General features: G+C 46.0%; 1 protein-coding gene across 1 annotated transcript; it reads left to right on the top strand.

Moving 5' to 3' along the window:
* Positions 1-441: 441 nt before the first annotated feature.
* On the top strand, positions 442-15,585 carry ARSL (arylsulfatase L; the record flags this gene model as incomplete). Its single annotated transcript, XM_080719538.1, has 10 exons — positions 442-464; positions 1,362-1,502; positions 1,929-2,050; positions 4,859-4,981; positions 6,160-6,533; positions 7,635-8,007; positions 10,631-10,765; positions 10,995-11,157; positions 12,755-12,876; positions 15,197-15,585. The coding sequence occupies 10 exons, from the start codon at positions 442-444 to the stop codon at positions 15,583-15,585; spliced, it is 1,965 nt and encodes a 654-aa protein (XP_080575664.1).
* Between the last annotated feature and the right edge of the window lie 333 nt (positions 15,586-15,918).

The following is a 15,918-nucleotide window of genomic DNA, read 5'->3' as shown; positions in this document are numbered from 1 at the left end:
AAAAAATTCTATTAAAATACGGATTTCAGATTTAGAAGCTAAAAAAAATTTGGTTAAAATACGGATTTCAGATTTATAAGCTAAACAGACCCTCAGCCACCCAGTGAGACCCTGTTTCCAAATAAAATATTAAATTAAAAACAGAGCTAGATATTTAAAAAAAAAAAATCCCAAGAAGGTGGAGGACAGGAATTTTTCGCCCAGACCTGCAAATCCGGGCTCCTGCACCAAAAAAAGTGATTTAATATCGTATGTTATTGTTGTTTTGGGGCCAGAGATGGAAACCAGGGTCACTGCGTCCCCGAGTGACTCCCCAGCCATATTTTATTTTTTTTTTTTTGGAAAGAGGGTCGCACTGAGCTGCCGAGGGTCTCTGTCGGGGCTGAGCGGAGAAGCCACGTGACCCGGGATCCTTCATTTCTTCTGGAAAAACCGGGGAAGATGGCGGCGCCGCGGCTCCCGTGGTGAGAAGCGGGTGGACTCGATCCTGTCTCTACCTCTGCCCTCCTCCCTCTGAAGCGCAGTGAATTTGCTCAGTTAATTAATTAATTTAACTTATTTAGTTATTTAATTTACTTATTTAGTTAATTTATTTACTTATTGATTTATTAACTCATTTAATTTATTTAACTTATTTATTTACTTATTTATTTAATTTAATTATTTATTTAATTTACTTATTTAATTTACTTATTTATTTAATTTACTTATATCATTCATTTAATTTACTTACTTATTTAATTGACTTATTTAATTGACTTATTTTTTAATTTACTTATATAATTCATTTAATTTAATTATTTATTTAATTTAATTATTTAATTTACTTATTCATTTAATTTACTTATATAATATAATTTACTTATTTATTTAATTGACTTATTTAATTTATTTAATTTACTTTATTTAATTTACTTATTTATTTAATTTACTTATTTATTTAATTTAATTATTTATTTAATTTAATTATGTAATTTATTTAATTTACATATTTATTTAATTTACTTATTTATTTTATTTTCTATTTTATTTTATTTACTTAATTTATTTCCTTATTTATCTTATTTATTTACTTACTTATTTAACTTATTTAATTTACTTATTTATTTTAATTATTTATTTAATTTATTAACTTGTTTATTTAATTTACTTATTTATTTTATTTACTTATTTATTTAGCTTATTTACTTGTCATTTATTTAATGTATTTATTTACTTATATAACTTACTTAATTCATTTCCTCATTTACTTTATTTCCTCATTTACTTTATTATTTCCTCATTTACTTTATTTCCTCATTTACTTTATTTCCTCATTTACTTCATTTATTTCCTCATTTACTTGCTTTTTTCCTTCCGAGGCCCCTGCCCCTGGCCGCGTCTCTGCTGCTCGCGTCCCCCGCGGTGACCTCCGACCCCGACCCGCGCCCCAACTTCCTGCTCCTGGTGGCCGACGACCTGGGCATCGGCGACCTGGGTTGCTACGGGAACCACACGCTCAGGTCAGGGGTCAAGTGCCAGGGGTCAGACGGGGGTTGGGGGGTCACCGCGCACCCTCTCGGGGAATCTCCGGGCTCCTCCGCCTCCTGACACCAGGAAACCGCGATGACTAATCTGGCGAAGCCCGCCCCCCGGTGCTGGTGACTTTTATATTTACATATAATTTTTTTTTTGGGGGGGGGTCCGGTCCGTGTGAGTTCACGGATCCCCGGGCCCCAGGGACCCGCCTTGCCCGTCTACACCCCACCAGCCCCCGGGGGGCGCCCGCAAATGCCCTGCGGTGGTGGATTTTATCCCCTGATGAGGCGACGACCACCACCACGCGGCCTGATTCCTCTCTCTCTATATAAGATATATAATTTTTTTTTATGTTTGAAAACCGGATTAATTGTCAAAAACGGCCTGCTTTCCTGTCTCCGGCGCCCCAGGACCCCGAACATCGACCGGCTGGCGGCGGAGGGCGTGCGGCTGACGCAGCACCTGGCGGCGGCGTCGGTGTGCACGCCCAGCCGCGCCGCGCTGCTCACCGGCAGGTACCCCGTGCGCTCAGGTGAGGCCCGGGTTCGAGCCGCGGGTCGCCTCGCACTGGCCTGCCGTTTCTCCTGCAGACACGGGGCGAGACCCTCGGCAGCCTAGCGAGACCCGCCTCTAAATAGAGAAGAAAATAAAATAGGGCCGGGGGTGGAGCGCCGAGCCCCGGGTTCATCCCCAGGATTGAAATTTAAAAAAAAAATAAATAAATAAAATAAAGAAAGGAAGAAGATAAAAAAGAAAGAAAAGAAAGAATAAATAAAGGAAGAGGATAAAAAAGGAAACAAAGAAATAGAAAGAAAGGCGAGCCTTACTTAGAGACCTGTAAACCGCCCTCTCCAAGCCACGCCCATCACCGGGCCACGCCCACATCTAGCTCCAGGCCACGCCCACAGCGCCTAACTACAGACCACTCGCATAACATCTAACTCTAGGCCACGCCCATCAGGTCTAACTGTAGGCCACGCCCACAAAGCTTAACTTCAGGCCACGCCCACAATATCTGAATGCAGTCCACGCCCATTCTGCCTAGGTGCAAACACGCCCATAGCATCTAAGTGCAGGCCACGCCCACAGTATCTAACTGTAGACCACGCCCACAGCGCACGTCAGGCCACACCCACCAAATTTAAATTCAGGCCTCACTCAGCGCCTAAGAGCAGGCCACGCCCATTGTGACTAGCTTCAGGCCACGCCCATAACACCTCACTGCAGGCCACGCCCACAGCGTTTAAATTCAGCCACGCCCACAATCCCTAAATGCAGACCACACCCATTATGCCTAGTTTCAGGCCACGCCCACAACGCGTAACTGTGGCCACGCCCACAAGACCTGACAGACAGGCCCATAACCTCCAACTTTAGGCCACGCCCACAGTCCTAGCTCAAACCACGCCCACAACATTTTATTGCAGGCCACGCCCACAACGCGAAACTGTGGCCACGCCCACAAGACCTAACAGACAGGCCCATAACCTCCAACTGTAGGCCACGCCCACAGTCCTAGCTCAAACCACGCCCACAACATTCTATTGCAGGCCACGCCCACAATGCGTAACTGTGGCCACGCCCATAGTACTTAACTACAGTTCACACCCCTAGCGCTTAGCTTCAGGCCACGCCCACAACGCATATCTGTGGCCACGCCCACCACGCCTAATTGACAATCACGCCCATAGAATCCGACTGTAGGCCACGCCCACAGCCCTGGCTCCAAACCACGCCCACAGCGCTTCACTTTAGGCCACGCCCACAAGGCCTAATTGCAGGCCACGGCCGCCTCACCTAGCTGGAGGCCACGCCCACAACGCCTAGGTGCAGGCCACGCCCACCACGTTGAAACGCAGGCCACGCCCACACTGACTGCCGGCCCGGCCTCAGTCCACGCCCATGAGGCCACGCCCACCGTGACGTCACCGCGCCCGCCTTGCGGTTCCTTCATTTCTCCTTTTGCGGTTGGGGCGCTGCGCTCTTCCGGGGCTGCGTCCATTAAAAATATATATTTTTAAATGAATTTTTTTCCGATAAAAAAATATATTTCTAAGGAAAGTTTTTCCTTCCTGGCCTCTTAAAAAAATATATATATATATATATAAATAAACATTTTTTTTGGCGCGCTCCAGTTAGAAATTAGAATATCAGATTTTTTTTTAAAGGAAAGTTTTCCCCTCCTGGCCTTTTATAAAAATATAAACATTTATCGGCGCGCTCCAATTACACGTCATAATATCAGACTTTTTGAGAGGAAGAGTTTTTTCCTCCTGGACTTTTTTTTTAAAAAAAAATAGGGCTGGGGGTGGAGGTCGGGGGTCAAATGTCCCTGACCCACAAAATAACAAAAGTTCCTCAGATACTCTAGGTTTTAAAAAGAATAATGAGACGCCAAGAAAAACTGAAAATAACCATTTCTTGGTGAAAATAAAAATTTATATTTCTTGGTAAAAATGAAAATATTTTAGGAAACGAAGAAAATTAATATTCCTTTGGAAAATGAAAATAAACTTTTCTCGGCGAAAATAAAAATTAATATTTCTTTCAAAAAAGAAAATCTTTCTTTGTAAAAACGAAAGCTAATATTTTTAAATTGACATTTCTTTCTAAAAGTGAAAATATTTCTTGGTAAAAATATGAAAATATTTCTTCGTAGAAATGAAAATATTCCTTGGTTAAAATGAAAATTAGTATTTCTTGGAAAAAAAATGAAAATTGTTTCTCAATGAAAATGAAAATATTTCTAAGTGAAAAATGAATATTAATATTTCTTGGTAAAAATGAAAATTAATATTTCTTGGTTAAAAAGTGAAAATTAATATTTCTTGGTTAAAAATGAAAATTAATATTTCTTGGTGTAAAAATGAAAATTAATATTTCTTGGTTAAAAAATGAAAATTAATATTTCTTGGTAAAAAATAAAAATTAATATTTCTTGGTGTAAAAATGAAAATTAATATTTCTTGGTAAAAAATGAAAATTAATATTTCTGGGTTAAAAATGAAAATTAATATTTCTTGGTAAAAAATGAAAATTAATATTTCTTGGTTAAAAATGAAAATTAATATTTCTTGGTTAAAAAGTGAAAATTAATATTTCTGGGTTAAAAATGAAATATAATATTTCTTGGTTAAAAAGTGAAAATTAATATTTCTTGGTTAAAAATGAAAATTAATATTTCTTGGTTAAAAAGTGAAAATTAATATTTCTGGGTTAAAAATGAAAATTAATATTTCTTGGTAAAAATGAAAATTAATAATCCTCGGTAAATATGAAAAACATAAATATGAATGAAAATGGATGGTGGAAACTAATGCCACTTCCGTTTCCGGCGCAGGCATGACGTCGAGCGGCGGCGCGCGCGTGCTGCAGTGGGCGGCGGCGTCGGGCGGGCTCCCGGCCTCCGAGCTCACCTTCGCCCGCGTCCTGCAGGACCGAGGATACAGCACCGCGCTCGTCGGTGGGTGCTCCCCCCACCCCGGGGTCGGTTTTTATTAAAAAATAAATTATTTTTTTTAAAAAAGTTTGAAGTACACCCCCATCTCTATTTTATTTTTTTTTAATTTTTTAAAATTTGCAAATGAGGTGTCTCACTGAGTGGCCGAGGGTCTCTGCGCTCGACGGCTGAGGCCGGCCTCCACCCTGCCAGCCTCTCAGTACACGCCTGCCCCGTCGTTCTTTTCCTTATTATTTCCTTTATTATTTCTCATTTTCTTATTCTTTATTATTTTCTTTATTATTTGAAACCCAGCGGCTAGAACGAGACCCTTGGCACCTTATCAGGGACCACACCCTCCAGATTAAAGTTTTAAGTTTGTTTTTTTTTTTTTTTAAGAGGGGAGGGAAACAACTTTTAAATTTTTTTTTGAAGGGAATTAGACTTTTATTTATTTTAATTTGTTCGGAAGGGAATTATATTTTAATTCAATTTTATTTTTTGGAAGGGAATTAGCTTTTTAATTTAATTTTATTTTGGGGGGAGGGAATTAGATTTTTAATTCAATTTTATTTTTTGGAAGGGAATTAGCTTTTTAATTTAATTTTATTTTGGGGGGAGGGAATTAGATTTTTAATTCAATTTTATTTTTTGGAAGGGAATTAGATTTTTAGCTTATTTATTTTTTATTTTAGAAAGGGGATTAGATTTTTATTTATTTTAATTTGTTCGGAAGGGAATTATATTTTAATTTAATTTTATTTTTTGGAAGGGAATTAGATTTTTAGCTTATTTTTTATTTTAGAAAGGGGATTAGATTTTTATTTATTTATTTATTTGTTGGAAGGTAATTAGATTTTTAAATTATTTTGGAAGGGAATTAGATTTTTAATTCAATTTTATTTTTTGGAAGGGAATCAGATTTTTAGCTTATTTATTTTTTATTTTAGAAAGGGGATTAGATTTTTATTTATTTATTTATTTATTTATTTATTTGTTGGGAGGTAATTAGATTTTTAAATTATTTTGGAAGGGAATTATATTTTAATTTTATTTTGGGGAGGGAATCAGATTGTTTCATCCCATTTATTTTTTTTATATTTATTTTTTTTTTTTTTAATCTGGGGCAGGCGATTGCATTTCTCACTAATGTTTTCCGGAAGGTCACTCACTGCGATCTCATTGGCTCCCCCCACCCCCAGGGAAGTGGCACCTGGGCCTGAACTGCGCACGCGCGGGCGACCACTGCCACCACCCGGCGCGCCACGGCTTCGCGCGCTTCCTGGGCGTCCCGCTCTCGCTGATGGCCGACTGCGCAGGCGCGGAGCCCTCGGAGAAGCGGCGCGGGCTGCAGCGCGCGCTGGGCGGCTGCGCATGCGCGCTGGGCCTGGCCGCGCTCTCCCTGGCCGCCGGGAGGCTCGCGCGGAGGCCGGCCGTGGCGGCGGCGCTCGCGGCCTCCGGCCTCCTGGCCGCGGCCTCCGCCGCGCTGGGCGCCTGGGTCGAGCTGGCCGACTGCGTCCTCATGAGCGACCAGCGCGTCGTCCAGCAGCCCCTGCGCCTGGCCCGGGCCGCTCCCGTGATGCTCAGCGAGGCCCAGGCCTTCCTCCGCCGGTGAGAGAGGCCGAGCGGGGAGGCCGGCCTCCACCCCGGAGGCCGGCCGGCCGGGAGCGCGCGGGACAAGGGACTGGGGGCGGCGGAGGGGCCGGTTAATAGTTTGTATTGAACTCAGTTACTTTCGTATTTTGTTAATTACTATTTTATTTATATATTTAATAGTTTTTACTGAACTTATTTACTTACTTATTTTATTACTATTTTATTTATACTTAATAGTTTTTAGTGAACTCATTTAGTTTTTTATTTTATTACTATTTTATTTATATTTAATAGTTTTTAGTGAACTCATTTACGTTTTTATTACTATTTTATTTATATTTAAGTTTTTATTGAACTTATTTAGTTTCTTATTACTATTTTATTTATATTTAATAGTTTTTAGTGAACTCATTTACTTTCTTATTTTATTACTATTTTATTTATATTTAATAGTTTTTAAGTGAACTCATTTAGTTTTTTATTACTATTTTATTTATATTTAATGGTTTTTATTGAACTCATTTACTTTCTTATTTTATTACTATTTTATATTTAATAATTTTTAGTGAGCTTCTTTAGTTTCTTATTTTATTACTATTTTATTTATATTTAATGGCTTTTATTGAACTCATTTACCTTATTTTATTACTATTTTATTTATGTTTAATAGTTTTTAGTGAACTCATTTACTTATTTTATTACTATTTTATGTTTAATAGTTTTTAGTGAACTCATTTACTTATTTTATTACTATTTTATTTATATTTAATAGTTTTTATTGAACTCATTTACTTTCTTATTTTATTACTATTTTACTTATACTTAATTTTTATTGAACCTATTCTATTTATTTTCTTAATTTATTTATACTATTCCATTTTCTTTATTTTTTTGTTATATGTCATTTAATTTAATTATTTTACTTAATATTTTGTTATTTATTGCATTTCTTTAATAATGTTATTTTACTTCCATACATTATTTTGTCATTGATTATTTATCTCAAACTTTAATTTTATCGCATTTATTATTTTAGTTTCTTATTTTCCCAATCTATTATTTCATTTTGCTTACGACCTAGTTTAATTTCGTTTCATTCCCCTCTACCCGGGGCCCGCGCTTCACCTCGCCCCTCCTTTACCTGGATCCCGGGTCTCACCGAGGTGCCGAGGGTCTCTGTTCGCGGAGGCGGAGGCCGGGCCTCCACCCTCCCAGCCTCCCTTCCGGGCCTCCCGGGGTCTCGGAGGGGAAAAAGGAAGAAAACGCCCCGCGGTGCTGGTTTGAGCCGGAAGTGGCTGAAATTCTCCATGTGCCCAGGTCGGCGGGGCGGCCCTTCCTGCTGCTCCTCAGCTTCCTGCACGTGCACGTGCCGCTGCCGACCGCCGAGGCCTTCAGGGGGCGCAGCGCCTTCGGCCTCTACGGCGACCACGTGATGGAGCTGGACTGGATGGTGGGTGAGTCAGCGAGGAGTGCGCCCAGGAGGCAGGGAGTGCGCCCAGGGAGGTCAGAGTGCACCCTGAGGTCAAAGTGCGCCCTGAGGTCAGGAGTGCGCCCAGGGAGGTCAAAGAGTGCGCCCTGGGTCAGGGAGTGTGCCCTGAGGTCAGGAATGTGCCCAGGGACGTCAGGGAGTGCAGAATGAGGTTGGGGAGTGCGCTTTGAGGTCAGGAGTGCGCCCAGGGAGGTCAAAGAGTGCGCCCTGAGGTCAGGAGTGCGCCCAGAGGTCAGGAGTGCGCCCAGGGAGGTCAAAGAGTGCACCCAGAGGTCAGGGAGTGCGCCCAGGGAGGTCAGAGTGCACCCTGAGGTCAGAATGCACCATGAGGTCAGGAGTGCGCCCAGGGAGGTCAAAGAGTGCGCCCTGAGTTCAGGGAGTGTGCCCCGAGGTCAGGAGTGCGCCCTGAGGTCAGGAGTGCGACCAGAGGTCAGGAGTGCGCCCAGGGAGGTCAGAGTGCACCCTGAGGTCAGGAATGCGTCCTGAGGTCAGGAGTACGCCCTGAGGTCAGAGAGTGTGCCCAGAGGTCAGGAGTGCGCCCAGAGGTCAGGAGTGCAACCAGAGGTCAGGAGTGCGCCCAGAGGTCAGGGAGTGCAGAATAAGGTCAGGGAGTGCGCCCTGAGGTCAGGAGTGCGCCCAGGGAGGTCAGAGTGCACCCTGAGGTCAAAGTGCGCCCTGAGGTCAAAGTGCGCCCTGAGGTCAGGAGTGCGCCCAGGGAGGTCAAAGAGTACGCCCTGAGGTCAGGAGTGCGCCCTGAGGTCAGAATGCGCCCTGAGGTCAGGAGTGCGCCCAGAGGTCAGGAGTGCGCCCAGGGAGGTCAAAGAGTGCTCCCTGAGGTCAGGAATGCGTCCTGAGGTCAGGAGTGCACCCTGAGGTCAGAATGCGCCCTGAGGTCAGGAGTGCGCCCAGGGAGGTCAAAGAGTGCACCCTGAGGTCAGAATGCGCCCTGAGGTCAGGAGTGCGCCCAGAGGTCAGGAGTGCGCCCAGGGAGGTCAAAGAGTGCTCCCTGAGGTCAGGAATGCGTCCTGAGGTCAGGAGTACGCCCTGAGGTCAGAGAGTGTGCCCAGAGGTCAGGAGTGTGCCCTGGGTCAGGGAGTGTGCCCTGAGGTCAGGAATGTGCCCAGGGACGTCAGGGAGTGCAGCCTGAGGTCGGGGAGTGCGCTCTGAGGTCAGGAGTGCGCCCAGGGAGGTCGGGGAGTGCGCCCCGGGGAGGCCCAACAAGGAGGCTCCAGGGCGGAGGCCAGCCTCTACCCAGCCACGCAGGTGCAGAGACCCTCGACACCTCAGCGAGACCCAAGAGAAAAGGGAGGAGAAATAGGGCTGCGAGGGCAAAGGGCCCCAGGGCTACCACAAAGAAAATAAAATATAAAAATAAATATAAATATAAAATAAAATATAAAACAAATAAATAATAAATAATCGGGCTGGGGGTGGAGCTCGGAGGGTGAAGGGTTCCTGGGTCCCAGCCCCAGAACTGCCAAAAAATATAGTAATAATAATAATAAATAAAATATTAGAAATAAAAATAAATAAAACAAAATATTAAAAATAAAAATAAATAATCAGGCTCGGGGTGGAGCTTGGAGGTCGAAGGGTTCCTGGGTTCCAACCCCAGAACTGCCAAATAATAATGATAATAATAATAATAATAATAATAATAATAATAATATATAAAAATGAAAATAAATTAAATAAAATATAAACATAAATAATCGGGCTGCGGTGTAGCTCAGAGGTAGAACACCCCTTGGGTTCCATCCCTCATACTGCAAATAATAATAATAATAATAATAATAATAATAATAATAACAATAGTAATATTAAATAAGTAAAAATAGGGTTGGGGTGTACCTCGGAGGTCAAATGCCCCTGGGTGCCATCCCCAGACTCACAAAATAAAATAAAATAAAATATAAAATATAAAAATAAATAAATAGAAAATAGGGCTAGAAAATAAATTTAAAAAATAGAAAATAGAAATAAATAGAAAATAGTGTGGCTCGGAGGTAGAATGCCCCTGGGTTCCATCCCCAGAACCACAAAAATAAGTAAATAAGTAAATAAAATATAAACATAAATAAAATATAAGAAATACTAGGTAAATAAATAAATAAATAAATAAATAATTGGGCTGGGGGTATAGCTCAGAGGTCGAATGTCCCTGGGTTCCCTCCCCAGACCCGCCAAAAAATCAAAAATAAAATATAAAATATAAAATTAAATAAATAATCGGGCTGCGGTGTTGCTCGCAGGTAGAACGCCCCTTGGGTTCCATCCCTAATAATACTGCAAATTAATAAATAATAATAATAATAATTAATAATAATAAATAAAATAGCATTAGGGGTGTACCTCGGAGGTCGAATGCCCCTTGGGTTTCATCCCTAATAATACTGCAAATTAATAATAAATAATAATTAATTAATTAATTAATTAATTAATAAAAATAGCAGTAGGGGTGTACCTCGGAGGTCGAATGCCCCTGGGTTCCCTCCCCAGAACCCTAAAAATTTTAAAAGCTATTTTTGAAGAGTGACCGACATAAAAAATGGCGGCTCTCCTCTGACAGCCGCCCCGTGTGTCCCCAGGGCAGGTCCTGGACACGCTGGACGCGCTGGGCCTGGCCGGCCGCACCCTCGTCTACTTCACCTCCGACCACGGCGGCTCCCTGGAGGCCCGGGTCGGAGACCGGCAGTATGGAGGCTGGAACGGGATCTACAGAGGTGAGGCCGGGCTCTGTAAAATCCTCGGCAGGAGGCCGAGAAGGGAGGCCGGCGCGCTAGAGGCCGGCCTCCGTCTCCGAGCAAAAGTGCGAACAAGACCCTCGGCCCCCCAGCGGGACCTTGTTTCCGATTAAAATAGACTAATATTGACAGCGTCGGGTGGGTGCGGAGGGAGGCCGCAGGTTCGAGGCCGGCCTCCGCCTCCGGCCTCCCTGTCTGGTTCCCGCAGGCGGCAAGGGCATGGGCGGCTGGGAGGGCGGCATCCGCGTGCCGGGGCTGCTGCGCTGGCCGGGGGTGCTGCCCGCCGGCCGCTCCGTGTCCGAGCCCACCAGCCTCATGGACGTCTTCCCCACCGTGGTGCGGCTGGCCGGAGGACGGGAGCCCCGCGACAGGTGAGCGGCCGCCGGCCGGGGGGGCCCAGAAACCGACGGCCGGCCCCCGGGGCGGAGGGCGGAGGCCGGTGACGACGACGTGGGGGGCCTAGAAACCGACAACCATCCCGGGACGCAGAGGGAGGAGGCTGGTGACGGCCTGGGGGGCCTAGAAACCGACAATCATCCCTGGAAGGCCCAGGGGGGAGACTGGTGACGGCTGGGGGGGGCCTAGAAACTGACAATCATCCCGGGATGCAGAGGGGAGAAGCTGGTGGCCGGCCTGGGGGCCTAGAAACTGACAATCATCCCTGGAAGGCCCAGGAGGGAGTCTGGCGACGGCCTGGGGGGACCTAGAAACTGACAATCATCCCGGGATGCAGAGGGGAGAAGCTGGTGGCCGACCTGGGGGCCTAGAAACCGACAATCATCTCTGGAAGGCCCAGGAGGGAGTCTGGTGACAGCCTGGGGGGGCCCAGAAATGGCAGGGGGAAAGCTGGAGGCCAGCCTGGGGGCCTAGAAACGGACAATCATCCCGGGAGGCCTACAGGGGAGGCTGGTGGCCAGACTAGGGGGCCTAGAAACAGATAATCATCCCGGGAGGCCTACGGCAGAGGCTGGTGACGGCCTGGGGAGCCCAGAAACCGACAACCATCCCAGAAGGCCCAGGGGGGAGGCTGGTGATGACCTTGGGGGCCTAGAAACCGACAATCATCCCCAGAAGGCCCAGGAGGGCGGCTGGCCCCGACAGCGCGCCGAAAGAAGACCCTCGGCACCTCAGTGGGACCCCGGGAAATGAAAGTGGGGCCGCGGGTTCGGCGTGGAGGGAGAACGCGGGACGGCGGGATTTTGGCGAATCCCCGTATTATAAAAGAGGAAAAAAAACCCGGGTGATCGGCAGATAGGGGCAGATTGATGTGGATTTAGGTATATTTTTTACATATGTAAGTTTATGCAAAAGTATGTACAGATCTATATATGATCTTGACCCAAAGACAAGCACTGTTAGATAAATATATAGATGAATAGGTTAGATAGATAAAATATATAGATTAATTAGATAGGGTAGATAAAATAGACTAGATTAAAAGGATTAAATAAGTATATTAAATATGTTTATGAGTATGCATATATAAAGGTATTTATATTTATGAAATTAAATAGATTAAATTAAATAAAATGGATTAGATAAATAAAGTAGATAAATACATAAATAAATATATTAAATAAATACACGAAATAGATAAGAGATGGAATAGATGCATTCAGTATATAGGTCAAGTGATGGATTAGATACAATGAACTAGACAGATTAAATGGATGAAATAAACAGCTGAAATAGATAAAATGATGAAATAGTTAAATAGATTAAATGAGTAAGTAGATATTTAAAATGGATCCATTAGATACATATATACACCCACAACAAATTACATATTCCACCGTGCGTGATACATGCCTACGTCACACGGTTTCAATTTTATCTGCATGGATTTTACATATAAAGTATGTCATAGATGTACTAGAAAACATCTCTACAGATTTTATATGATTTTAAAAACCCACAAGTTGAGCCGCTAGTTGTAATTGATTAATGTATTTTTTTTTTTTCTTGTAGAGTGATCGACGGCCGGGACCTGATGCCCCTGCTCCTGGGGACGGCTGAGCACTCGGAGCACGAGTTCCTTTTTCATTACTGTGAAGTATTCCTCCACGCCGTGCGCTGGAACCAGTGGGAGAGTGAGTAGAAAAACACCCCGTGGGCCTTTCTACCGCTTGAGCGACAACCCCGGCCCTATTTTTTTATTTTATTATTGATAAACAAGGTCTCACTGAGTGGCCGAGGGTCTCTTTGCTCGGGGGCTGAGGCCAGCCTCCGACCCGCCGGCCTCCCGCCTCCCAGGATGACCGCGCCGGGCCGATGGTTCAGATTCTCGAGGGTCGTATATTCCAGAGAAAGGAAAAGCGCGGGGCTTTGGGGGTCGGACGCTCCTCAGATCCTCCTCAGACCTCGGGGCGTTTTGCCCGTGGAGAAGAAGGTCCCCGGGCAGAAACTAGCGTATATACGGTAGACTCCATTCTGACCTGGAAGGCTTGGCATGGGCAATATACTAGGGTATATACGGTGGACTCCGATTTTTTTTTGTCTGAGCATATACTATAGTATATACGGTAGACTCCAACAAGACCGGGAAGTCTTGCTGCAGGGCTTCTATTTGCCGCGGTGCGTATACTACAGTATATACGGTAGAGTCCAATTTCTCTGAGCATATACTACAGTGTTTACGGTAGACTCCATTTTGACCTGGAAGTTTTGCCTTGGTGCATATACTACAGTATATACGGTGGACTCCGTTTTGACCTGGAAGGCTTGACATGGGCAATATACTATGTTTATATACGGTAGGCTCCGATTTGACCTGGAAGTTTTTGCTGAGAGGCATATACTATAATATATACGGTAGGCTCCAATCTCACCTGAAAGGCGAAGTAGGGCATATATTAAGACATATACGGTAAGCGCCACTTCCAACTGAAACCGTGGGCATATACTACCATGTTTACGGTAGATTCTGATATGAGCTGGAAGGCTGTGCGCGGGGCGTATACTATGGTGTATACGGTAGGCCCCAGTTTTAAATAGAAGCGCGCACACGGGGCGTATACTACCATATATACGGTAGGCCCCACTTCCACCCTGAACACTTGATACTCCAGTTTCACCCGGAAGATGCACGCAGGGCGTATATTACAACATATACGGTAAGCTCCATTTCCAGCTAGAAGGCGGAACAGAGGGCTTGTACTACTGTGTATGCGGTAGACTCCGATTTCACCCGCAAGTCATATACTATGGTATTTACGGTAAACCTCACTTCCAGATAGAAGCAATGGCCTGGGGCACATAACCACCGTGTTTACGGTAGACTCCAAATTCACCTGTAAGGCTTCATGCTGGGCATATACTACGGAATTTACGGTAGACTCCGCTTCCAAATAGAACACCAAATGTAGCGCATATATTACCATATATACGGTAGAGTCCAATTTTACGGGGTGTCTACTACGGCATATACGGCAGGCCCCAGTTTTAAATAGCACATACGGGGCGTATACTGTTATATATACGGTAGGCCCCCCTTCCCGCCTGGAAGAGAGGCATCGTATATACTACGGTATATACGGTAGAGGCCAATTTCCCCTGGAAGGCGGGGTGGGGGCATATACTACCGCATATACGGTAGTCCTCTAGGCTTCCCAAGCCAGAAGTTGGACAGGGCGCGTGTATTACAATATATACGGCAGGCCCCTGCTTTGAACCTCAGGGTGTTTGCTATTATGATATTTACGGTAGGCGCCACTTCCAGATAGAATCCAGGCATCCCAGCATCCACTACCGTATTGCACCGTATACACGGTACACTCCGCTTTCTCCTAGAAGATCCCAAACAGGGCATGCTCCGAAACAGGGCATGCGCTACCGTATATACGGTAGGCTTCACGTGGCCTGGAGGGCGCACAAGAGGCGCGCTACTTCGATATATACGGTAGGCGACATGTTTTTTTTTTTTTTTCCCCCTCCTGGAGGATTTTAAGCGGGGCGCGTACTGCCGTACATACGGCAGACGGCACCCCAGGTCCTGAAAATGGCACTCAGGAGGCCGAGGAGGATCGCCATTTGGAGGCCGGCCCCTGACAGGGAGGCCCTCAGCCGCTCAGTGATGCCCAGTTTCCAAATTTAAAAAAACAAACATAAATAAATAAAGCAGGGCTGCGGGCAGAGCGCGGAGGTTTAATGGAAATCAGGCCCTTTTCGGGGCTTAGTAATACCTCACAGCGTGACCGGACCGCTTTGTGTCTAAGTGTTCCTCTTCCTGGCCGAGTAATATTCCACAGCGTAGCCGGGCCGCGCTGTGGCTGCTCTTTTTCACGGGTGAGTAATATTCCTCAGCACGCTCTTTTTCGGGGCCGAGCGCTACTCCACAGTGCGTCGGGACCGCGCACGCGCGCGTTCCTTTTCGGGGCTGAGTACTACTCCGCGCGGGCGGCTGTGTTGCAGGGCGCACGGTGTGGAAGGTGCACTTCGCGACGCCGCGGTTCGGGCCGCCGGGCGCGGGCGCGTGCTACGGCCGGGGCGCGTGCCCGTGCGCGGGCGCGGGCGTGACGCAACACGACCCGCCGCTGCTCTTCAACCTGAGCGCGGACCCGGCCGAGGCCCGCGCGCTCGGCCCGGACACGGAGCCGCTGTTCCGCGCGGTGCTGGACCGAGTCCGCCGGGCGGTGAGGACGCACCGGAGCTCGCTGCGCGCCGGCCCGCCGCAGCTCGACGCGCCGCACAACGCCTGGAAGCCCTGGCTGCAGCCCTGCTGCGGCGGCGCCTTCTTCCCCTTCTGCGGGTGCGACCGGCTGGAGCCGCCCGAGCCCGAGCCCGAGCCGGCGCGGGTGTAGACGGCCGCGCCCGGCGACCGGAGGAATATTACTAGGCCGGGGAAAAGGAAGCGCGGTGGAATATTACTAGGCCGGGAAAAAGGAAGAGAGAGAGAGACACCCTAGCCGGTACCCGGATGCCAGCACCTGGACTACCCAGCCAGCCGGCGAGCAAGTACCTCCGGGAACCGAAGCGACGCAGCCGCGTTGCGAAGAGGTCAGAAGTCAAAGTCTACGCCGCGCAGACCCGAGCGTGTGTCTGTCACATCCGGGGCCCGAGTGTGGCAGAGGGATCTCTACCAAGATAGGAATAAAGTGTCGCCTGGTTAGAGGTTATAGGATATAGAGTCCAAC

Source organism: Muscardinus avellanarius (assembly GCF_963383645.1).
Source record: "Muscardinus avellanarius genome assembly, chromosome: X".
Classification (NCBI taxonomy): domain Eukaryota; kingdom Metazoa; phylum Chordata; class Mammalia; order Rodentia; family Gliridae; genus Muscardinus; species Muscardinus avellanarius.
The sequence above is the reverse complement of the archived record's forward strand: the minus strand, read 5'-3'. Positions and strand labels throughout refer to the sequence as shown.